The 26,223-nt window shown below is 39.0% G+C and overlaps 1 protein-coding gene across 1 annotated transcript in view; it reads right to left on the bottom strand.

The window, feature by feature from the left end:
- TNIP3 (TNFAIP3 interacting protein 3) overlaps window positions 1–26,223 on the bottom strand; it is a 109,797-nt gene that overhangs the window by 5,610 nt on the left and 77,964 nt on the right. Inside the window, exons 5-10 of the mRNA XM_070790986.1 lie at window positions 24,247–24,324; window positions 22,333–22,398; window positions 20,750–20,881; window positions 16,833–16,961; window positions 11,449–11,568; window positions 8,199–8,324 (exon numbers count right to left, since the gene is read on the bottom strand). Of these exons, the coding sequence (XP_070647087.1) occupies window positions 8,199–8,324; window positions 11,449–11,568; window positions 16,833–16,961; window positions 20,750–20,881; window positions 22,333–22,398; window positions 24,247–24,324 (651 nt within the window). The remainder of the gene's footprint in view (window positions 1–8,198; window positions 8,325–11,448; window positions 11,569–16,832; window positions 16,962–20,749; window positions 20,882–22,332; window positions 22,399–24,246; window positions 24,325–26,223) is intronic.

The following is a 26,223-nucleotide window of genomic DNA, read 5'->3' as shown; positions in this document are numbered from 1 at the left end:
CCACCAGGCTCCTCTATCCCTGGAATTTTCCAGGAAAGAATACTGGAATGGGTAGCCATTCCCTTCTTGAGAGGATCTTCCAAACCCAGGGACTGAACCCAGGTCTCCTGCATTGCAGATGGATTCTTCACCATCTGAGCCATATGAATCCTTTCCAAGTCCCACCTATGGAATTATTCTCTCCTTTCAGTTCAGTTCAGTCTCTCAGTCATGTCCGACTCTTTGCAATCCCATGGACTGCAGCATTCCAGGCCTCCCTGTCCATCACCAACTCCTGGAGTTTACTCAAACTCATGTCCGTTGAGTCAATGATGCCATCCAACCATCTCATCCTCTGTCATCCCCTTCTCCTCCCACCTTCAATCTTTCCCAACATCAGGGTCTTTTCAAATGAGTCAGTTCTTCATATCAGGTGGCCAAAGTATTGGTTTCAGCTTCAACATCAGTCCTTCCAATGAATACCCAGGACTGATCTTTAGGATGGACTGGTTGGATCTCTTTGCAGTCCAAGGGACTCTCAAGAGTCTTCTCCAACACCATAGTACAAAAGCATCTATACGTTGGTGCTCAGCTTTCTTTATAGTCCAACTCTCACATCCATACATGACTACTGGAAAAACCATAGCTTTGACTAGGTGGACTTTGTCGGCAAAGTAACGTCTCTGCTTTTTAATATGCTCTCTAGGTTGGTCATAGCTTTTCTTCCAAGGATCAAGCGTCTTTAAATTTCATGGCTGCAGTCACCATCCACAATGATTTTGGATCCCCCCAAAATAAAGTCTGTCACCGTTTCCATTGTTTCCCCATCTGTTTGCCATGAAGTGATGGGACCAGATGCCATGATCTTATTTTTCTGAATGTTGAGTTTAAATCCAAATTTTTCACTCTCCTCTTTCACTTTCATCAAGAGACTCTTTAGTTCTTCTTTGCTTTCTGCCATAAGGGTGGTGTCATCTGCATATCTGAGGATATTGATATTTCTCCCAGCAATCTTCATTCCAGCTTGTGCTTCATCCAGCCCAGTGTTTCTCATGATGTACTCTGCATATCAGTTAAATAAGCAGGGTGACAATATACAGCCTTGATGTACTCCTTTTCCTATTTGGAACCAGTCTGTTGTTCCATGTCCAGGTCTAATTGTTGCTTCTTGACGTGCATACAGATTTCTCAGGAAGCAGGTCAGGTGGCCTGGTATTCCCACGTTTTTCAGAATTTTCCACAGTTTATTGTGATCCACATAGTCAAAGGCTTTGGCATAGTCAATAAAGCAGAAATAGATGTTTTTCTGGAACTCTCTTGCTTTGTCTATGATCCAGTGGATGTTGGCAATTTGATCTCTGGTTCCTCTGCCTCTTCTAAATCCAGCTTGAACATCTGGAAGTTCTTGGTTCATGTACTGTTGAAGCCTGGCTTGGAGAATTTTGAGTATTACTTTGCTAGCGTGTGAGATCTGTGCAGTTGTTTGGTAGTTTGAATTTCTTTGGTATTGCCTTTTTTGGGGATTGGAATGGAAGCTGCCCTTTTCCAGTCCTGTGGCCACTGTTGTGTTTTCCAAATTTGCTGGCATATTGAGTGCAGCACTTTCACAACATCATCTTTTAAGATTTGAAATAGCTCAACTGGATTCCATCACCTCTGCTAGCTTTGTTCATAGTGATGGTTTCTAAGGCCCACTTGACTTTGCATTCCAGGATGTCTGGCTCTAGGTGAGTGATCACACCATTGTGATTATCTGGGTTGTGAAGATCTTTTTTGTATAGTTCTTCTGTATATTCTTGCCACCTCTTAATATCTTCTGCTTCTGTTAGATCCATAACATTTCTGCCCTTTATTGTCCCCATTTTGCATGAAATGTTCCCTTTGTATCTCTAATTTTCTTGAAGAGATCTCTAGTTTTCCCCATTCTATTGTTTTCCTCTCTTTCTTTGCATTGATCACTGAGGAAGGCTTTCTTCACTCTTGTTTTTCTTTGGAACTCTGCATTCAAATGGGCATATCTTTCCTCTTCTCCTTTGCCTTTCACTTCTCTTTTCTCAGCTATTTGTAAGGCCTCCTCAGACAACCATTTTGCCTTTTTGCATTTCTTTTTCTTGGGGATGGTCTTGATCCCTGGCTCCTGTACAATGTCACGAACCTCCGTCCATAGTTCATCAGGCACTCTATCAGATCTAGTCCCTTGATTCTATTTCTCACTTCCACTGTATAATCGTAAGGGATTTGATTTAGGTCATACCTGAATGGTCTAGTGGTTTTCCCTACTTTCTTCAAGTCTGAATTTGGCAATAAGGAGTACATGATCTGAACCACAGTCAGCTCCCAGTCTTGTTTTTGCTGACTGTATTGAGCTTCTCCATCTTTAGCTGCAAAGAATATAATCAATCCGATTTCAGTATTGACAATCTGGTGATGCCCATGTGTAGAGTCTTCTCTTGTGTTGTTGGAAGAGGGTGTTTGCTATGACCAGTGTGTTCTCTTGGCAAAACTCTATTAGCCTTTGCCCTGCTTCATTCTCTACTCCAAGGCCAAATTTGCCTGTTACTCCAGGTGTTTCTTGACTTCCTACCTTTGCATTCCAGTCCCCTATAATGAAAAGGACATTTTTCGGGGGGTATTAATTCTAGAAGGTCTTGTAGGTCATCATAGAACCATTCAACTTCAGCTTCTTCAGCATTACTGGTCAGGGCATAGACTTGGATTACTGTGATATTGAATAATTTGCCTTGAAAATGAACAGAGATCATTCTGTCATTTTTGAGATTGCATCCAAGTACTGCATTTTGGACTCTTTTGTTGACTATGATGGATACTCCATTTCTTCTAAGGGATTCTTGCCCACAGTAGTAGATATAATGGTCATCTGAGTTAAATTTACTCATTCCATTCCATTTTAGTTTGCTGATTTCTAAAATGTTGATGTTCACTCTTGTCATCTCCTGTTTGACCACTTCTAATTTGCCTTAATTTATGGACCTAACATTCCAGATTCCTATGCAATATTGCTTTCTACAGCGTCGGACTTTACTTCCATCACCAGTCATGTCCACAACTGGGTGTTGTTTTTGCTTTGGCTCCATCCCTTCATTCTTTCTGGAGTTATTTCTCCACTGATCTCCAGTAGCATATTGGGCATCTACCAACCTGGGGAGTTCATCTTTCAGTGTCCTATCTCTTTGCCTTTTCATACTGTTCATGGGGTTCTCAAGGCAAGAATACTGAAGTGGTTTGCCATTCCCTTCTCCAGTGGACCACATTTTGTCAGCCCTCTCCACCATGACCCGCCCGTCTTGGGTGGCCCTACATGGCATGGCTCATAGTTTCATTGAGTTAGACAAGGCTGTGGTCCATGTGATCAGATTGGTTAGTTTTCTGTGATTGTGGTTTTAAGTCTGTCTGCCCTCTGATGGAGAAGGATAAGAGGCTTATGGAAGCTTCCTGATGGGAGAGACTGACTGAGGGGGAACCTGGGTCTTGTTCTGATGGGCAGGGCCATGCTCAGTAAATCTTTAATCCACAGCCCTGCTCATCAACAGAAAACTGAATTAAGGATTCTCTCCTTTGGTCCTCCCATATAGGGTCTCACATTTATTACATGTACTTTTTGTACTCCAGTGTGCACTATGTTCAGTCAATTCTCCTGATTCACAGTAGTTATATTCTATAAAGTAAGCATGAACACTGAAGTAGCAAATACTGAATCACTGCTCCCAGGGAAATGCAGGCTTAGGTTCCTACCAGCCACTGGTCATGCCATTTTTGTTAATCAATCAATACATAATCTTGTTTTATGTGTGTTTCTGTTAAAGATACCTTATTTGGTGTTCAGTCACTCAGTAGTGTCTGACTCTTTGTGACCTCATGGACTGCAGCACACCAGGCTTCCCTGCCCTTCACCATCTCCTGGAGCTTGCTCAAACTCATATCATTGAGTCAGTGATGCCATCCAACCATATCATCCTCTGTCATCCCCTTTTCCTTCTGCCTTCTATCTTTCCCAGCATCAGAGCCCTTTTCCAATGAGCCAACTCTTCACATCAGGTGGCTGAAGTATTGGGGCTTCAGCTTCGGCATCAGTCCTTCCAATGAATATTCAGGGTTGATTTCCTTCAGTATTGACCACTGTCAATACTTGCTGTCCAAGGGATTCTCAAGAGTCTTCCCAGCATCACAGTTCAAAGGCATCAGTTCTTTGGCACTCAGACTTTTTTATTGTCCAGCTCTCACATCTGTACATGACTACTGGAAAAACCATGGCTTTGACTATATGGACCTTTGTAGGCAAAATAATGTCTCTGCTTTTTAATATGCTGTCTAGGTTTGTCATTGCTTTTCTTCCAAGGAGCAAGCGTCTTTGAATTTCATGGCTGCAGTCACCATCCAGAGTGATTTTGGAGGTGAAGAAAATAAAGTCTGTCACTGTTTCCATTGTTTCCCCATCTATTTGCCATGAAGTTTAGTAAGTACTATAGATCCGTAAACAATAGCGCTATATTCATCCCTGAATGAAGCTTATCTGACACATATCTTTTCTCCAGTAGGCAGTTTGCAGCCTTCCTGCCCTTAGGAACACTGGATAGCACTTCAGCACTAGCTTGAGGGCCATTAAAAAATGAGATCCCCAACAAAAAGCTCAAAAATGTGAAAAATGTGGCACTAAATAGACCATGAAAAGAATACTTTTTATAGAACGAGAGCTGAAAGAAGAAGGCAGCGTCACCTTTTGGACTTCCACTGGGAATAAGTGTGTTAGGAGGTCAAGTATTTTGCTGCTCTGCGCAAGTTCACAAATGAACTTAAATGTGGTCCAAGAATTGATTTTGGGGGTGACAAATATATTTTAGCGAGTAGGTGAATTCACAAAATTGGAACCTGCAAACAACGAGGATAGATTATACAGGTTCCCCTCACTATACTGTGGGCCTTTTCGTAGCGTGGATTATTTTTTAGTTCCTTCAAAGCATATAGCAAAATGTCTTGCAGAAAGAAAGCATCAAAATTAGATATCACGAGGTGCTGAATGTGGCAGGCTAATTATAAAACTAAATGAAACTATTATAAATTCTCCCTTCCAATAAACTATTTATGAAATACCTGTGAGCCATGACTTGGGCTGGATGTTTTTGAATAGATTTTGTTTTTTTCACTTAATCCTGAGAATAACCTTGTGAAGTCATGAGGCAAGTATCATTATATTTTACAGGTGAGTATGGTGGTGGTGAGCGACTTCACTTTCACTTTTCACTTTCAGGCATTGGAGGAGGAAATGGCAATCCATTTCAGTGTTCTTGCCTGGAGAATCCCAGGGACGGCGGGGCCTGGTGGGCTGCCATCTATGGGGTCATACAGAGTCGGACACGACTGAAGTGACTTAGCAGCAGCAGCAGCATGGTGGTGGTAAAGAACCTGCCTGCGTATGCAGGAGGCTTAAGAGACTCGGGTTTGATCTTTGGGTTGGGAAGATTCCCTGGAGGAAATCGTGGCAATCCACTCTAGTATTCTTGCCTCGAGAAGACATGGACAGAGGAGCCTGGAGGGCTACAGTCCAGAGGGGCACAAAGAATTGGACACAAGTGAAGCGACTTAGCACGCATATGGTGAGAGAAGTTAACCAACTTATTTTAGAGACAGAAGTTTTGGAATTACATGAAACACTTTAGAGATCATCTAATTCAATTTTGTCATTTTACAGATGAAGAAAAGGAAGTACAGGAAAAAGTTCAATATTTACTCAAGGTCCTCACCAACTGTTAAAGCAGGCATGAACATCAGACTTTTTTATCCTTAGATTTCTCCTAAGCATCTTTCACTTTGCCACACTATTTTTACCAGTCATTGCCTTAAATGATAGGAGGCAGTGATAGTGAGAGAGTCAGTTCCTAGGCAGGTTGATAAGGAGTCTAGGGGTTCCCAAGGAGAGAGGGGTCTGGAATTCTCAAGGAGGAAGAAAGGACAAACTTTTTTTCTTTCTCCACATTCCCTAGGATTATATAACAATAATGTATCCTGCCTGAGGACAGTCTCTGGATTAAACCTTCTGGCTAATTCTGTTATCTTAAAATGTAAATTATGGGAGTAGGTCTGATGAGGTCTTTACAACCTCCAGACATTCTTTGGATTATATAACTTCATTGTTAACACTAGCAAGCAGGTACTCTTTCTGCCCCCTTCTGATGCCTATGTCAGAAGCTTTCTCTATCTCCTTTATACTTTAATAAAACTTTATTATACAAAAGCTCTGAGCGATCAAGCCTCATCTCTGGTCCCAGATTGAATTCTTCTCCTCCGGGGGCCAAGAATCCCGGTGTCTTCGTGTGATTCAACAACAACCTTTCAATAGGAGTTGATAGGAGGAATCACCATCCTCAGAGATAGGAGGAATACACTCTGGTATGTAAGCAACTAGGTCAAAACAGATGGATTTGACCTAAAAATTCCTTTGGTCAAGTGGTCCATTTGGACCACAGGTAATATACTACTCAAATAAGTACTCTATTATATAATATAATGCCATAATGGCATTTAATCTGCTGTTAATACATTTAACACAGATTGTTACATCATCTATTACATTTTGTGAATTCTATCATACTTTTACCTCAGTAAATGAGACTTTTGAAGAATAAATGCTTGTACTATCATTATAAAGAAAATTTTGATAGTTTTAACATATTACTAACATCCTCCTTTAGTTCATAAGCACAGTTATACAGCACTGTGATTAAACAACACATTCATTTTGTTGATATCAAACAAAAATTACAGATGACACAGAAAGTTACTGTGGATTATAGTCTATAACACAAATAGATGATTGTGTGTTTCTAGCTGTACTAGAGTTTCTATAATGGGAAGAACATTGCCAATCTAGGTAAATACTTATCATCAATCTGATTTAATGTAGTAGAATGAATAAAATTAAAATATGTCAGGTAGTAAAATGATTTGTGCAGTGACAAGTTCAAAGAAATTAAGACAGTACTGCATGTAAGACATAAAAATTGAGAGCAATTTTCTAAGAATAATCAGAACATTTCTCACCCACTGTTATAAAAGTAGGTTGCATGAATTACTTTTAGAAAAAGCATTTTATTATGTTTTTACCATTATTTTATTCCTTCCAATTTCTTAGAAAGGAAATGGTTGTTCCAAATAATTTTCCATGTGAAATTAGGAATTTAAAGTTAATCCTTAAAAAAGATGTCAAAGAAGAAACAAAGAATTTAATTCACAATCTATTTTGTATTAGGAAGAAGAGTATGACAAAAAGTTTAAAATCTCCTCTGAGACTAAGAATTTTGAACTTACAGAGCTGTCACAGCATGTCTCACAACAATTTCCTATCTATTGAAACACATTACACAATTTTGCAAATTAAAAATTTAGTGGTTCCTTTTATTATCTTACGGAGAAGGCAATGGCACCCCACTCCAGTACTCTTGCCTGGAGAATCCCATGGATGGAGGAGCCTGGTAGGCTGCAGTCCATGCGGTTGCTAGGAGTCGGACACGACTGAGCGACTTCTCTTTTCTTATCTTAAGCCTAAATTGTGTTAGCTATATTTCCCTCATTAACATCAATATTTACCCATTATGGCAACTTCTTGAGTCTGTGTTTAATAAATTCTATTGCACTTAATTTTAGCATGCTTACAGTTAATATTCTGTTCTAATAAAGTGGCTTATATTATCTGGCTTCCTTGAGAGCGCTCCAGTTACATTAAATCTGGGAACCCACTGAACAAAATTCTTGGTCTCACTAGATATATAAACGACATTCATTATGCATGTTTTTGGAAGATAGGAACATTCCAATGTAGTCCTTCAAAGAAAAATGGTAAGAATTTAGAAACAACTTTAATGTATTGGAGTATTTCGTCTTTGAATTTAAGTGTTATTTAGTTCCAACTCTCATTCTACCAAGATAAATATTATGAGAAAAAAGATCAAAAGAATTGGATTTTGTAAAAGACTTTGGAATCCAATTTCTTGGATAACTCTTTAATATACTTAAGTTCAAAGGAATCGCCAGTCATTTTCATCTCTTTACAAAATTGTTTACAAATGATTTCATCCCAGATGCTAATTTCTCAAAAAAAAAAAAAAAAAAAATGGCCATTAACAGAAGCCGAAATATCTTGATTTTTTAATGAGAAAATAAATATAAAATACATATATGCTGGCAAAGGTTATTTGAACTTATACCTGAGAATTCAGCCTGTTCAACTGGGATTGAGAAGTCTGAATAATTTGCTGTAGCTCCTCTTTTTCTTGCTTAAGTCTTTCTCGGTCTGATCGCTCCTTTTTGAAGTCTTCTTCATATATTTGCACCTAGGAAATATTAACATGCTGTTACTGCTAGCTTCCTTTTCTCTTAAGCCATTTAAATGAGTTCAGAAGAGATGCTGTCTGGGTTTGTCCAATCTGACATGGATGTCCTCTTTTCATGAATATTTCTTTATGGTGGGACTCCATCTTGATACCTGTGACTATAATTTTGTCTTTTAGTTTGTTTAGAATGGCACTTCCTCAACTTTTTTCTCATTGAGCAGTAATTCATAAGTAAATTCATGGATATTTTGAAAAAAATCCTTTCACCAATATTTCTATTGCATATTACGTGACTGTGAGGAAACCTTGACCCCCCCCCCCCCCCGCCCCGACTCCATCAATGTTAAGTGTCACTGTTTTGGAACAAATCATTCATCTCTAAAACAAGGCTTTGACATATAAATATTGCTTGAAGTTCTTCAGTCAGTTTACTGACAATAGCTAAGCGAAGCCACTGAATACTGACATGTCAAAGTTTCTAAACAGAAATTATAAGTTGAGCACAAGTTAAAAATGAAAGGCTCATGTATGTGGGAAAGCAAGGGATGTTTGTTAAAGGACATTCACCAGAGTTGCCCTTTATAAGTAACTGTGGGCACATATCATAAAAAAAGAGGAATATTTTAGTGGAATGCCTCTTGAGAGGTACTCCAAATATTGTAGAAAAGTAATCAAAACAACCCTGCCCCAGAACAGATTTAATTATTGTTTGTTTTAATTGGCATGGTGTTGATTGGTGGCTTGAAGACTAGAATGTGGAGTTATGAAAACAAATGAAGCTTAAGGAGTGAAGCAAAGGAATTCCTCTAAAACTAGATTTAAATTATAACTTACATGAGAACCTACCAGTTAGATGTTTGTCTATTAACGTTAAACCACATTGCACCATCATCACCAACAGTGCAACAAATTTTAACTAAAGTGTTATCAATTTTATGTTAATAATAATAGAACAAAGAGTAATAGGCAAGAGAGGAAAAAATGAAACATTTTATATAGCTCTATATGCAGATATACATATTTAATTTCAAGCCTTTTTTCATCAGAAGCATTGCAAAAGAACTACACGCAGTCAAGCTGACATTTTGTTTTCTGGTGTTGGCTTTTTTTTGTTGAGAGTAGCAGTCTTAGGCACAGATACAGTTTAATCAATGTATAATTAATAAACAATTACCAGAGGCAACTAAAGTGGGAGAAGCCCATTGATTAGACCAGAACACACTTATAGTGATGTCATCACTTAGGTGGCCAATTCAAGCTCAGTTTCTTTGTGAATTTAAATCCTCTGGAGTTTCATGCAGCACTTGGTGGTATAATGATGGTAGGTATCCAGTTAGAAATGTGCACAGTTAAAATATGAACGCAGAAAGCTATCAAAAGGGCCAAAAATGAAGGAGATTAATTCTGGTCTACTCTTGGGGGTTATGAAAAAAGAATACTTGCCACTGTCTCTATCAAATACAAACTAAACCATTGCTGTAAACACTGCACGTAAGAGCAACTCTCCTGCGTGAAATTTACATTATGTGAGAGCAATGAAGATGACTCGAGTGTCTGAACATAAGCAGTCCTTTATTCAGAGGAATCCTGGCTTGTGCCAATGATACTTCAGAGGTTGAGAATCTAGCAGAGTTTTAACACTCTGAGTGTACCCTTATTCTCTCCATGGGTTTATTTTTAAGCTGTGTATTTGATCCTGAATGTAATGAAGCAGATTATTCAAATGGAGTTGATAGAAGAAAAAGATCCAGTTTTACGTCAAATGCTCTGGATAGTTTAGATTTATAAATAGGTTACATTCTGTGAAGTAATAAGAGTAACGTGAATAACAATATCACAGTTGCTCAATTTCTCTATGTATTGCATCAAGATTTCCTTGTAATTGGCACTTGCTCAGAGAAAAACAGCCAAAAAGTTACTCCCAGGGACAGCAGAAAATCATACATATCCACTCTTCATTCTATGACATCCTGCCCTGCAACCTGCCATTGTTAATATATCACCAACAATGTGTGCTTCGAGGATTGGAATTCCTGTATTTATCAATATCACCTTGAACTGTTCCAGCCTTTTACCTATATTAGTTCATTTTACCTCTCATAGGAAAAGAGATGTGATATGCTTGAGTGGCCCCGTGGCTAAGCCAGTTCCAGCTGCTGCTGCTAAGTCGCTTCAGTTGTGTCTGACTCTGTGCGACCCCATAGACAGCAGCCCACCAGGCTCCCCCGTCCCTGGGATTCTCCAGGCAGGAACACTGGAGTGGGTTGCCATTTCCTTCTTCAATGTAGGAAAGTGAAAAGTGAAAGTGAAGTTGCTCAGTCATGTCCGACCCTCAGCGACCCCATGGACTCCAGCCTACCAGGCTCCTCCGTCCATGGGATTTTCCAGGCGAGAGTACTGGAGTGGGGTGCCATTGCCTCCTCCCCAGTTCCAGCTAGATGAACTGAATCTAGGCTCCGGTAGTTTAGGCAGTGCTATGTGCCATAGCCCTGTGCCCCTGATGCATGCAGGAGCTTATTAGAGCATCCTTGACTCTTGCTGTGTACTTGGCAACAGTGAGTGAAGCAGGGTGGGTGGAAAGGAGGAAGCCATAACTCGTCAGTAAATTCCCAGGCAGTGCCATCCATATGTGGGAGTAGATAAACAGATGTGCCTCCTCTGTGATCAGTGCAGAGTATTCCCTTTAAAACTGCCCTCATTGTTCCAAAGCCTGGAAGGTCTGCGGCTATGGAGGAGCACCCCAGCTGCTACCATTTTCTGAAAAGGTCCAGAGTTTGGGTTAATAGTGTCTTCGAAATAAATTGTGTCTGCGTGAAAATCTCTGAAACCAGCACTAATAGAATTTCAGTGAAAGGTTAATTAGCATGCCCTTCTTTTAAGTTGTGTGCTCTTGGGCAAGCCACTCAACCCATCTGAAATTCAATTTTCTCTTTTATAAAGTGTGAGAGTTGGACTAGTTGATCTAAATTTTCCCATAAAGCTTTAAAATTAGGTAATTATAATTAAATACATGCAAAAACCTTTGACACAATGTGAAAAGCAGGATTTCTAGAAATGTCTAAAGCAGCACATGAACAACAGGCCCTAAGTTCTCCTCAAGATTGCTCCACTTTCAACTTCTCACCTGCTGTTTGAGAACTTCCATTTCTGTTCGCATCTCCTCACAGCTGCACTCCATTTCAGACTTCCCCAAACGGTCCTCAGGAGATGAAGAACAATCCACTTTCAAGGCATCCTGCAGAGCCTGTGTTATAAGATAAGCACACTGTTGACCTAAGAGTTGCCACATATGTATTTCTCTGCAATTATTACAATCATTTCAAATGCACTCACAAGGTAGAAGTTCATTTTTAAAGGCCTCACTAAATAACATTATTCTGATTTTCTAGCATATATGCATTTTTTCCAGAATCTCTGTCTTTTTTCCATGATGGTGTTTATGTTATTCAATTCTCATTGTTACCTAAGAAGGTTTTTGATATTACAGACCCTCCCTCCCACCTGACTAATCATGGCTCTGCTTCAGTCAAATATATGCTCCATCAATAAAGCTCAAACTTTAGGAAGTGTCAGAATCACCTGGAGAGGCAGCATATATGCCCATCTCTGGGCATTGTTCCAAGGATCCTGAATCAGTATATGTGGGGGTTGGAACTGAAAATCTGCATTTTTCAAAAGCTGCAGCTGATGATCTTGGATGACATTCTGAGTAATATATTTCTGCTATATAACCATGTCCCTTACAGGAGAGGTGGGAATCCATGCAGATTCGTTACCATTAGATCTGTGGTACTGTTCTGCTCTGTACTTGTTCAGCATACCATGCCCTGGCCTAGCTACAGTTACATTTATTCTCCAATAAAACATCCATTAACCCACCACAGGGTAGAGTGTTGTTGTTTAGTCGCTAAGACATGTCTGACTCTTTGTGACTCCATGCACTGTAGCCTGCCAAGTTTCTCACCCACGGGATTTCCTGGGCAAGAATACTGGGGTTGGTTGCCATTTGCTTCTCCAGAGGATCTCCCTGAACCAGGGATCAAACCCACGTCTCCTGCACTGGCCAGGTGGATTCTTTACCACTGAGCCACCAGGGAAGTCCACAAGGTGGAGAGAGTGCTCTGCTTTCTTGACATTCAGTACAATTTGGTGCTTTCACCATGGCGTGAGGAAGTGGAAGAAATAAGAGACTCTTAGATTTGCCAACCAGATCATCATCCTTACTCATAAATCCATGGTACTCTTACATATACTACACTTTGTCAGATTATATAAAAGATACTCTCTCTATTCTGAAGACCTTTGCCTTGTGATGAGTTAAATAAAATGGCTGCCAAAAATGGTGACAGAACATATCTCATCTTGTTGTGATATCAAAGCCCACACACAATACGACTGCTTGCTCCTTATCGAATGAGTCCTCTATACAGATAGGACAAGTTCACTTCCAACGCTACAAGACTGTACTTCCTCTGTATCTCGTTCGTTGCTTCAGTGATGTTCATTTGATGATTCTACTAGTAACTCACTTCCCTGCATTACTATGTAATATGGTTGTAAGGTTAGAAAAGTAAAGTAAGTTTATGGTGTTAAATGTGTATATAATTAAGACTAGAAACTTCCTAATAAGATGTCATCTAGTCTATGGATGCTGTCTGCTGCTGCTGCTGCTAAGTTGCTTCAGTCGTATCCGACTCTGTGCAACCCCATAGATGGCAGCCCACCAGATTCCCCCCGTCCCTGGGATTCTCCAGGCAAGAACACTGGAGTGGGTTGCCATTTCTTTCTCCAATGAATGAAAGTGAAAAGTGAAAGTGAAGTCGCTCTGTCGTACCCGACTCTTAGCAATCCCATGGACTGCAGCCTTCCAGGCTCCTCTGTCCATGGGATTTTCCAGGCAAGAGGACTGGAGTGGGGTGATGGATGCTGTCTAGACTGATATAAATACCATTTTTCAGGAGGTTGAAAGAAAAACAAGAACTTTTTTCTTCCTCCAGGAATTCTTAAAACAACGGAAGTTGTTTAATAATTTGTGTTTTGTTAGAATGTATTGCTAATCTACATAGTTCTAGGAATTATCATGATAGCTATACTTCTGATTAAATACCATTTTTCAGGAGGTTGTAAGAAAAACAAGAACTTTTTTCTTCCTCCAGGAATTCTTAAAACAACAGAAGTTGTGTAATAATTTGTGTTTTGTTAGAATGTATTGCTAATCTACATAGTTCTAGGAATTATCATGATAGCTATATTTAAAAAAAAAAAGTGTTAGTAGCATCAGAGTCTAGGTGGGGTGAATGAAGTGAGTCAAGGTAATCAAGTATGCTGGCTCCTTATTCTACAGCTATAAATAGACTTTTTGTGGGTCTTGTAATATTTGAATTTCCTGATCTACCTATTCAGACTTCTAGAAATTTTGCAAATGAATCATAAATGAAAGGTGAGTTTAGCAGATATTTATTTCATCTTGGGGTTTTCCAACTTCCCTGAACAAATACCTGTAACTTATTCTAGAACAGCAGTTTACCATCAGTACAGATAAGATATACTAAACACATTGATGGTGAGATGGCAGACACGTCACTTCTGCCCATGGGTGGCACTGGTTGACTGCTACTGCTGCTGCTAAGTCGCTTCAGTCGTGTCCGACTCTGTGTGACCCCATAGACGGCAGTCCACCAGGCTCCCCCATCCCTGGGATTCTCCAGGCAAGAACATCGGAGTGGGTTGCCATTTCCTTCTCCAATGAATGAAAGTGAAAAGTGAAAGTGAAGTTGCTCAGTCGTGTCTCACTCTTAGCTACCCCATGGACTGCAGCCTACCAGGCTCCTCCGTCCATGGGATTTTCCAGGCAAGAGTACTAGAGTGGGGTGCCATTGCCTTCTCTGACTGGTTGACTAGCCCCAGGTAATTTTTCTCACTTAGATTAAACATTTGGATTCTCTTGTCCAGACTTCATGAAAACAATACCTTTAGGTATCTCCTTCAAAGCAAAAAAGTAGAACTGAGTACATGTAGCTGTGTGAACTTCTGAAAACCATCTGCTAATTGCTAAGCTGACATGCTATGCATTTCTGCTGAGAGACTGGGTTAGCAGGCAGTAAGTTTGAGCAAGCAGGGTGGGCCCCAAATTCCATCCTGTGATGAATGGTGTGCACAATTAGCTACCCAAATCATCATTTTTGAGTAACTTCTATTTATTACAGTGGTAAAAGAGAAAAGAAAAATCTACAGTATAAAACAGAATAATTTCTTACATTTCATTAGACACTAAATGAGAAAAAAATCTCTTTGTACTAAATGAAAAAAAAGAGAAAAAATTCTTTTTATGGCTCATCACTTTTTATCTGTGTTTAAAAGTGACAGTTGAAGGTATAGATGTGGGAGATGAAATCTCTTCTTGTTTGAAGTACACTTTTATGTTTTCTTACTACTCATAAATAAGAGTAAAGCATTATGCCTATTAAAGCATAAATGTCAGGATCACAATTGGCTATTGAACATATTACGTTATCAGTAAATTACATTAGTTAGTTAATTCATCCACTCAACAAATATTTAAGAACATATTATGAGCCAGGCCCTGTTCTAGGCACTTTGAATACAGCAGTGAACAAAAGAGAGACACTCAGGGCCCCCTTATGACTACTGTCCTTGTGTGTCTCCTCCTTCAAACAATAGGTATTGATAGTAAAGTTATATAATTGCATTCTTACAAAGATGAATATGTTAATATTAATACGAAATGTTTTTTCGACCTAAAACTTTCAGTTTTTTTCCCTCTGACCTTAAGAGAAAGTAAGCATCTCAATGGGCCACTAAAAGTATTGTGAGTACTCAACATTGGGTCTACCATGCCTAGCAGAGATGTCTGCCCTGCAAAAATCCTGCCCACATGGCGCTTACAATCAAGACTGGGAGATAGCAAGCAAATATGATAATAAACATGAGATATTTTGCATGTATTAAATAGCAATGAATTCCAAGGAAAAACTAAAACAGGAAATTTTAGAGGTGTAGTATAAAATTTTAGTTAGGATAACCAGAAAAATCCTCTTTGAGAAGATGACATTTGTATCAAACTCTGAATTTTACTCAAATTAATTTTTCTTATTGAGATTTCAGGATTATAATCATGAGCTATTAAGTGTTTACGTATTAAAAGTTTTTATTTTGTTGACTATAAAAGCAGATACACAGAAATTAAGGTTATATATGAGCTTCTTGAGTTAAAAACAGAGTTCTTGACTGTTATAATTTATACAGGCTTTATATCCTTATGTCCACATTTAGAGAAACAGAGAAGAGAACTAATAAGCGATGACATACCAAAAGTGGGAGAAATTTCAAGTATAATCTCAATTAATGTCAGTTCCTCTCATTCATTTGCAGAGAATTTCCAGCAGAGAATAAGAGAGAAAATCCACTTGCCCTGAATCTGTATCTCTGAACATTGATTTTCTCTCTTAAAGGATAGAGAAGTACACTGTTTATGAAGTCAACCTCCAATTTCTCACTTTATCCTGAATATTAGCTTGCCTCATAAACAGATCAAATACAGCATCACATTTGTAAAGCATCCCATTAGCTGTACAGGCACATCGTTAACACTCTGGGAATCTTTAAGTTACACCTCTGGAAACTCCTCAACTACAAGATGTCACACAGTCCAAAATGCAAGCCCTGAGCACGTGTTTAAGGCCAATCACCTGCTCACTTTAGCAGACAATTTCTGTTACTTTGGCCAAGAAATACCTAGCTTGAGAGATGAACATTTCAACTCCTACAGGTATTTCTATGTCCATGTATGAAAAAGTCAACAGCAAAGGGTTTAGTTTTTTTCCTCTGAACAAGTCAGCAGTCCCTTTCCACAGAAAATTAAGGTTTAGTCCATGAAACAACACACAGACACACACACTCACAAGTCATTCTTTTGCAGCAATTCAAAGGTGGCTCCTTTGAATAGTTAAGTTGGAGCGAAGGCATTAAAATCACCGGCATTTTCTTAATCGAGCTATCCCCACTCTCCCCCCTAAAAGGCTTTTTCTCGGAAAGGCCGTCATTCTTGGATTTGGCATTTAGCCTGCTTCCATATAGTCTGCTTCACACCTAGCAGCTCCACAGTGATGACTTTAAAGTGCAGTCTGTTTCCTCAGGAAACTTTGTGGTTGACCAAGACATACACTACTCTTCGCAACCACCCACTTGTTTTATTCGGTTCTTTGAACTACCAAAAAAGAAATTCTTACTCTCTTTTATAATATCTCCTTATCTTTTTCATGACAGTCTTTGCAGGGACACGAATTCACCAAAAAATCCTTAGCCAAGTATAGCTGAACGAGGAATATAGGAGAGATTTATAAAATTACAGAGACCTTTTGTGCAAGCCCCCAAAGCCTGTGAGCTGCATTGCAGCGTGAGTGGATTTTGCTGTGAGTTTCAACCCAGAATGTACTCTTTATACAGAAACCTCACATTTGACCTCTCCAACTTCACCTGGCTTGATACCTTATTGAGGCGTTTTATTTCACATTCATAATGTTGCTTCTTGTGGTTCATGAGGGCATTTTTTTCCTTCAAAAGGTTATTCTCTATCTTCAATTCATGTAATTCTCCATTTAGGCTCTCCTTTTCCTTCTGAAATAGAAAGCAAGAAAACAAATTCCAAATCAATAACATTCAGATGAGATGATTTTGTAGGACTACTACTGAAATTAAAACAACAAAACAAGACCTACTAGATTTTCACTTAACATCCCACTTGAGTAATATTCTCTGGGTGGGCTTCCCTCATGGTTCATCTGTAAAGAACCTGCCTGTGAATGCAGGTGATGTGGGTTTGATCCCTGGATGTTCAGGTGATGTGGGTTTGATCACCAAAGAAGGAAATGGCAACCTACTTCAGTATTCTTGCCTGGAAAATCCCATGGACAGAGGAGCCTAGCAGGATACAGTCTGTGGGATCTTAAAACGGTCGGATGTGAGTTAGCAACTAAACAACAACAACTCTGGGTGGAAGTCAGGATGAGGATAGAAAAAATCTTTGTATTATCCTTACTGCTACTAAGTTTTGTGGCCCCAGAACAATATGTCAAAATCCCCACTCCTCACTTCTAAGGATCAAATAAGTCTGCAGAATAAGCTATTCCCTATGCGATGAAAGACTGATTCACTGAAAAATAATTGAAAGTTTTAAAATGCAAAAAGTGTTATTGGAACAAAAAATACCAATATCTCAAAGCCCTGTTTCATTCTGGCCTGGAGAGAGACAGAAGAGGATAAAGGATAAAACCTCAGACAATAAGACCCTACACCACAGATAATTACTCAGAGTGCTGTATTTTTGTGATGATTACTTTTAAAATGTACAAATGGGCTGGTCCAACTGCCATCACTCCTCCACTTCTCAGAACACCTTCAAGCAATCCAGTGTTTTAAGTACCTGAAGCAAGGCTGGTGGCTTAGACACAGGTTCTGGATTCAGACAACAGCTGTCTCCTATCTCTTAATTTTATATTCTGGGCAGTAAACTTTTTGTTGAGTGAATTGGATTCTTAATGAGAAGAAAATTTTAACCTAATAAAATAAATATTCCAGAATTTAGGTAAATCTATATGTTGAAATATATTGTTTTAATAGCTATTATTTCCCAAAACAATGATTTAAGAAATCAACTTTAGGTGAGTTGTTTTCTTTAAAAGTGAAAACATTTCTATTTGCCTTTGTTTAACCAGACTAGATCTATATGTACACCTAGAAAATTCACCAATCTTTTTCTAATTTAGCATAGCTTAAGAGAAAATTATTTCAACTAGAAAATGATCCAAATGGCATAGGGAAGAAAATAACCATGATTCCTGTGCTGGGTATAGATGGAACAGAAAGGAACTTTTACATGGCAGAAAGGGAATTGCTAAACTTCGCTTTTTTTGGACACTGTCAAAGATATTCTTAGCAAGGTGGGAAATCTGAAAAAACGTTGTCATGTACTAATTTGTGAAACTGCCTTAAGACTGGTACATGTTGTAAAACACAACCACTTCATCACAATATCAGTCACAAGACTTCACCTGAGAAAATTAGCCTTATTCTTCTTTTTCCTGTCTGAAAAAATGAGAGGCCGTTAGAGCTCAAAGGCCTCTGCCCTGTTCCTACAATATCCATGAAGTCCCATCAGTTCAGTGAAATTCAGTTGCTCAGTCGTGTCTGACTCTTTGCGACCCCATGGACTGCAGCACGTCAGGCCTCCCTGTCCATCATCATCTCCCGGAGCTTGCTCAAACTCATGTCCATTGAGTCGGTGATGCCATCCAACCATCTTATCCTCTGTGGTCCCCCTCTCCTTCTGCCTTCAGTTTTCCCCAGCATCAGGGTCTTTTCAAATGAGTCAGTTCTTCGCATCAGGTGGCCAAAGTATTGGAGCTTCAGCTTCAGCATCAGTCCTTCCAATGAATATTCAGGACTAATTTTCTTTAGGATTGACTGGTTGGATCTCCTTGCAGTCCAAGGGACTCTCAAGAGTCTTCTCCAACACTACAGTTCAAAGGCTTCAATTCTTTGATGTTCAGCTTTCTTTAAAGTCCTACTCTTACATCCATACATGACTACTGGAAAAACTTTGACTAGACTGACCTTTGTCAGCAAAGTAATGTCTCTGCTTTTTTTTTTTTTTTTTAATTTAATTTATTTTTTTATTGAAGGATAATTCTTTACAGAATTTTGCTGTTTTCTGTCAAACCTCAACATTAATCAGAGGGGTGGGATGGGGAGGGAGATGGGAGGGAGCTTCAAAGGGGAGGATATATGTCTGCTCTTTAATATGCTGTCTAGGTTGGTCATAGCTTTTCTTCCAAGGAGCAAGTGTGTTTTAATTTCATGGCTGCAGTCACCATCTGCAGTGATTTTGGAGTCCCCCAAAATAAAGTCTGTCACTGTTTCCATTGTTTCCCCATCTATTTGCCATGAAGTGATAGACTGGATGCCATGATCTTAGTTTTCCGAATGTTGAGTTTAAATCCAAAATTTTCACTCTCCTCTTTCACTTTCATCAAGAGACTCTTTAGTTTTTCTTTGCGTTCTGCCATAAGGATGGTGTCATCTGTGTATCTGAAGTTATCTTGATTCCAGCTTGTGCTTCATCCAGCCTGGCATTTTGCATGATGTACTCTGCGTGTAAGTTAAATAAGCAGCCTGACAGCCTTGAAATACTCCTTTACCCAATTTGGAACCAGTCTGTTGTTCCATGTCCAGTTCTAACTGATGCTTCTTGACCTGCATATGGGTCTCTCAGGGGGCAGATCAGGTGATCTGGTGCTCCCATCTCTTGAAGAATTTTCCACAGTTTGTTGTGATCCACACAGTCAAAGGCTTCGGCATAGTCAATAAAGCAGAAATAGATGTTTTTCTGGGACTCTCTTGCTTTTTTGATGACCCAGTGGATGTTGGCAATTTGATCTCTGGTTCCTCTGCCTTTTCTAAAACCAGCTTGAACATCTGGAAGTTCACAGTTTACGTATTGCTGAAGCCTGGCTTGGAGAATTCTGAGCATTACTTTAGTAGCGTGTGAGATGAGTGCAATTGTGTGGTAGTTTGAGCATTCTTTGGCATTGCCTCTTTGGAATTGGAATGAAAATTGACCTTTTCCAGTCCTGTGGCCACTGCTGCATTTTCCAAATTTGCTGGTATATTGAGTGCAGCACTTTCACATCATCATCTTTTAGGATTTGAAACAGCTTAACTGGAATTCCATCATCTTTACTAGCTTTGTTCATAGTCCCATAACTATAAAGTCCCATAACTAAAAGTAAAACCAGCAGTCCACATTAAGAAAAGGCATCATCTCAATGCCACTTTCTAGTTCTCAGGAGGACTAAAGGACCGTTCCAATCTGGAGACTGGGGTCAAGTCCCATTTTCCCATGTGTTACTTATAGACATTGACAAGCCGTCTAAACTCTACACCTCAGCCTTCTCATCTCTAAAATGACAAAGGTAATATTTTGCTCACAGATGGGCAAAGAATGTTAAATGAGATGAGGAGGATGAGGCATTTTTCAAAAATGTTATCTTTTTAGGGTGACAAAAGTCATACTTATTTGTAAAGCTTCTTGTAAGGTGAAAAGCAGCTGTACAAAGATTTGTCAAATTATCAACAATAGCAGTAAAAATAAATCAGTATGAGTAAAAGCAAAAAAGCAAAATGAATTTTTTCCTAGGCTGCAATACCCTAGAAAAACACCCCCAAATCTGTGGCTTGGTTCTCCCTGCGGATGGAGCCTGCTGAACGGCAAAGGAGGAAGCGAATCCTTCTGATTCTAGAGACCTGGCCCCTGGTTTGGGCCCTTGCGAAACCAGTACACCCTGGCCAGTCGGTGGCAGGGGCCCCGCCCTCCTGGGGGCGGGGATTCGCTCCCGAGCCCTGCCCACCTCCGCACGCCGCAGCGGCTCACTGGTCCTGCAGTGCGGCGGGAAGCTCTCCCTCGGGCTCTGCAGCCGCTCCTTCTCCAGTGTTCTCAGGAATCTTTCTGCGGAATCCAGTTTCGATTTCAGCTCTGCGACCTGCAGGAGTGGTTCACAGACAGCTGCAGACACCTAGTCCGAAGCCCACCAACCCCTGTATTTTTCCCCAACCTAACACCCGGGGACAGAACTGGCTCACTCCTGGGCATCCCCTAGGGAGGGGCTCTTCTTCCCACTGTCCCAAACCAAGATCAGGTCTTTTGCTGTTTTAAAAAATGCTTCCTCTACAAGAGGAAAAAGCAAACACCAAAACAAATTGTAGGCCCCTTTCTCCAGACTACACCCCTTTGGAGGGAATAACCCCTTAGACCTTACGGGAGCCATCGAGCCTTGTCATTCTATTTTCAACTGGCAAGGTGTGCCTTGCCTGATCTGAAGAGGGCAGTGAAGGATGGAGATCAGTGAACGTGCTTACATTGCAGAACAACAGATATGGCCTTTGCTCCTCAGTAACCTACAGCACTTGACCTGCTGTGCGGTGCGTGCTAAGCCTCTTGACCTGCTATTAAATTCCAAATGAGGTGTCTGGGTGACAGGGGTCCAGCGAGAGAAGCCTTAGGATCAAGCACTTCATCAAAGATGGGGAGTGTGACCATTTTTAACCCTGGGTCTTCACGCAGCTGCAAGCCCTTTGGGAAGGTAACTAAATGTTTTCTCTGGGATCATGTGATTTAAAATTTGGAGACTCAAAAGCTGCCCCTCTGAATATTATTATATAAGGTGGCTTGGCCATGGCCTGGTGTAGTGAAAACTATCCTGCTTTTTCTAAATGTAATACTTTGAGTATCAAAATGGGGAAGAAAAGAGCAATTCTGCTGTATTTCTCACGTGTGGTCAAATTTCTTAATTTTGAATTATTTAGGGAATTTACTTTCTCTTCTCTCTCTTTTTGAAACATGAAATGATTTTAAATAATAAATTGACTTTTCCTCTTTAAATATATTTTTTTCCAAAAAAAAAAAAAAAGATTATTTCTCACCAAAACAAAAGTTTCTTGTCTGAGAACATGCTTTAGAGAGAAGAGGGTTTTGCCCCATTTTCCCTCACTCACTGTTGGCATTCTTTCCTTATCTGTGGGAAACAGCTTATGCTATAAAGAATTAGAGAACCAGCCTTGTATAAAACAGTATGAACTTTAAGCCATCTCTCACCTCACATATAACTTTGTGCTTTTATGGCTGCTAGTAACAGAGCCAGGATGCTCTGTGAGCTATGATAAATGTGCGTAAGAACTTCGAGATATTGCTGGAGGCTATTTTTAGTATCTTTATTTTTACATTCTCCAGACAATTCACTGACACCTTTGCTTCCTTCATTAATCTTCAGTACCAAGAGGCCAGTAATACACTCAGCACCCTCCCCCTTATCATTTTTCAACAGATGGCTGGCTATTCACAAATCTCCTGTAGTTGAAATCAATGAAAATCTTCACATACTTGGCTCACTCAGATTATTGATTTAAAGCAAATACCAAAAAGAGAGGTGTTTACCTTTCTTTCATATAACTCTTTCATGCTTCTAAATTGCTGATCCCATTGCTGGTTAACTTCCAGGAGCTGAAATTATTAGAATTTGGTAAATTAACAAAGGATTCTACCCAGTTGGAAATTTAGTCAAAATGAAATCACTTTTTGAGGTAAGATTTTGGAAGTCATTGGTGAAGACAGTATTCTTTCCACCAAATTCTGGTAGATCTGGGATGAGTTAACACATTCACTTTTCATAATTGGCTCACATATGAAAAACTAGTACATCTTGACTAGTCAGCCAATCAATTTATTAGAAACTTTTAACTTTGCATACTTATTTGAATTTTCATCTTCTTTGTTCAATCCAACTAGAACTTGATACAAATTGCATTAATGGTTTTCTGTAATATTTATTCATCTTTGAAGTCTTTTTTCAAATCTTTCCATATTTTTCTATGTGCTTACCTTGACTATTATAATGTAATATTTCTTATAGCTTTTAAAGGCAGAATTTACATTAAAAATTCCAAGTCTCATTAACTGATAATCATTTGCTTGCAATAATGTGTTTATTTTTTTAAAAAATCAGTACATGATTTGTATAATATACTCAACTAATAGATAATATCACTTTTTTGAAAGCTTAGATTATTCGAGGAATAATAGTTTTGTCATAAGACAATTTTAAAAGCAACTTAGGCTGCAAACAATTTGAAACTTTGTTTCAAACTTCAAAACTATGTGCTAAATAGATGAAAGGAAAAACACTATGACCTCTTTTTTGTTTTCTAGTCAGGGAAGTCTACAGCTTTCTACTTTAAAATTCCAACAACTATAAATATAGGAGAGACATGGAGAAGATAGATATAATGACTAAAAAGGTAACAAAACTTTCTCTTAGTTACAAAACAAAATATCTCATCCAGAGTGGCAATAGCTAGGTAACTCTGATGCTAGAAATAAATATGACTTTTTAGTATAAGACTATATAATACTAAAAAGTCATATTTATTTCTATAAATAAATATAGAAATAGCTAGGTAGCTAGGTAACTCTGATGCTAGAAATAAATATGACTTTTTAGTATAAGACTATATAATACATTCACTTTTTAAAGTCATATTTATTTCTATTTATTTCTTATATTTAGTATAAGACTATATAATACTATTTTATAAAGATCCCCGAGCTGCTGTCATTTTAGGGACTAACATTTCTGTGCTCTGGCAATATTACTTTGCTGAAGTTCAGTACTTCCTCAGAAGAGCACACTATTTTACGCAGTATCAAAGAAGGGTGGAGGACACCGAAGAAGAAGACAGAAAGGCTGTAATATAGAAAATGACTTAGAAAAGGAAGTACCAGATTGACAACGCGGTGCCAGAATTGTTAGTTTTGTACCTCTTCCTCTGTCAAGGAGAATAAAGAAGTTCTAATATTCATTAAACTCAGAAAAACAGGACTCAAAATAATATCCATTACATACCCAATGACGTTTTAAAACAAACTTCTTTTGTGATAATGCTCCTTAATCCCTGTTGGTCAGATGCCAACTCATAATGTCATGGTACCCAAGTCAGCTATACAATAAAGCCTTAGACAGTTTGAGTTTCAAGGTGTGTCAAGTTGCAGAGCATTAACAGCCCAGATGATAAACTCATCTGGCCCATGTGGAAGAAACATCTAATTAAAAAAATTAAATTATAATTATTGAATTTATGGGTTTGTCATTTTTATTCATTTGCACAAGCACTGAGAGACCGAGTAAGAGACGTGTAGGTGAGTAAGAAAGAAGCATTTGCCCTCAGTACAGTGCAGTCTGTTACCCTGAAGACACATACTGCAGCCAACAACAAAAACAAAAGGCACTAGGTGCCTCTTATTCTCAGCATTCATTCATGGCCCATGTGGCTCCAATTCATATTGCAAAATTACCTCTTTTCTCTGCTTTTCCAGACATCTTATCTTTTGTTCAAGAGAATTTAAGTTCTTTCTTCTTGACGATTGAGCACACTTTAAAAAAAAAGAGCAAAGCAGAATAGTCTATCAAGTAAACAGGAGAAATGCTGCCTTTCACAAGCTCTCATGTTGTACTTTATAAAAATTTTGCTAAAATATTATCTCCTTCATAGAGAGCTGTTGATGAAAAAGCTTTATATTTTAGAAACTCTTTTATATGAATTAACTACCTAGATAATTATTGAATAAATTACAAATGTATCTATATAAGAGGTAAGCAAGAAATTAGAATTTTATGAATTTGGATTTCAATCATTTTCCCCCTAAAATGAAAATACAGAATATAATGTATATAGAAATCAGGTAAGTTTCATAGATAAATGTTAGGTATGTACTTGGTAAAATTTTAAAAAATTTACATAGACATGCCCATGATTTGGAGTGGCCCTAAAAGTCAGAGGAATGATAGAACCAAGAAAAGGAGACTAACACAGTATGTTACATGGAGACAAACTGATTCTGAAGCAATAATAATACATTAACTACTTCAGTGACCATCATATGATTATCTTAGAGAGGTGGGCCTAGGTTATCTCGTGTTGTGTAATTTTAACCAGCCCTATGTATAAAGCTGCTAGGTGACAAACTTAGATTAATAATAAATCATTGGCATGGTGAAAAATTAATCACTTTTTTATTTTTAAGAAAATATTATTCATTTAAAGAAAGCACAAAAATTCTGGAAACTGCCTACCATCTGTCTAAAGTGATCACCAGCAAAGTTCCCTAAAGTACTGTTTTCTCGTTCTAACTCAATAGTCTTAAAAGCATTGCATGGCTGAATCATAAAGTAATGAAATGAATTGGATGGTGAGGGTAGTCTGGAAATCTGCCATTTAGTCTCAGGCTCAATAATTATTGTGGACTGAGAAATTGCTTAAGGGTATTCATCAACAATAAGAAATATTTTCAAAACATGTTGGCCTTTGCCAGAAATGTTACAAGAAATGCTGTTTTGTAATCTTCATGGAATTTCAAGGACTTTTTTCATTAGAAGTGATTTATACAATTATTTTTCTATCTTTGCTAACTCTTGTCTCAGTGTTTCGGGTTCCATGGTGTTTTACACCTCTATAGACGCTGTTCTTAGTTTTCTTAGTTACTTCCTGTTCAGACACAGGTGTAACTAAGACTGTGTTTAAAAAGAGGCATTCTTCTGCAGGTCAACAAAAATCAGGATGACTATACCTGCTTCTTGACCTCAAACTGGTTTGACCCAGTGCCAGAAGTGATATCGGTTTCCAGGGGAGAAGTATGTTGGGTCCTGCAATTGAGATTTCTGGTTTTTAGGAAGACTTCTAAGGGACAGAACTTATTCTGGATCAGAGCAGACTAAAAATTAGTCATAGCTGATTTGGAAAATGCTGTGAAGCAACCCTACTTAAGGTGTGCTGGGCTTGGGGAAGCAGGGATGCAGAAAGACTGGATTCTAGACTAGCGTTTCTCTCACCACTAGGGTGCGTTCACCTGGGGGCTTGATAAACATAGGGCACCCAGAACACTGATCAGAATTTCTGAAAGGTAGCTATAGCACTCTATCTTCTTTTTAATAGACTACTTTTTAGAGCAGTTTAGGTTCACAGCAAAACTGAGTGGGGAGTATAGAGATTTCCCATATAGCTATTGCCCCAACACATGGGTAGATTTCCCCACTGTCAGCATCCTCTGCTGCTGCTGCTGCTGCTGCTGCTGCTGCTAAGTCGCTTCAGTCGTGTCTGACTCTGTGCGGCCCCATAGACGGCAGCCCACCAGGCTCCCCCGTCCCTGGGATTCTCCAGGCAAGAACACTGGAGTGGGTTGCCATTTCCTTCTCCAATGCATGAAGGTGAAAAGTGAAAGCAAAGTCGCTCAGTCATGTCTGACTCTTCGCGACCCCATGGACTGCAGTCTACC

This window comes from Bos indicus, chromosome 6, assembly GCF_029378745.1.
Source record: "Bos indicus isolate NIAB-ARS_2022 breed Sahiwal x Tharparkar chromosome 6, NIAB-ARS_B.indTharparkar_mat_pri_1.0, whole genome shotgun sequence".
Lineage (NCBI taxonomy): Eukaryota > Metazoa > Chordata > Mammalia > Artiodactyla > Bovidae > Bos > Bos indicus.
Note: the sequence above shows the minus strand (reverse complement) of the source record. Positions and strands in the feature narration are given on the sequence as shown.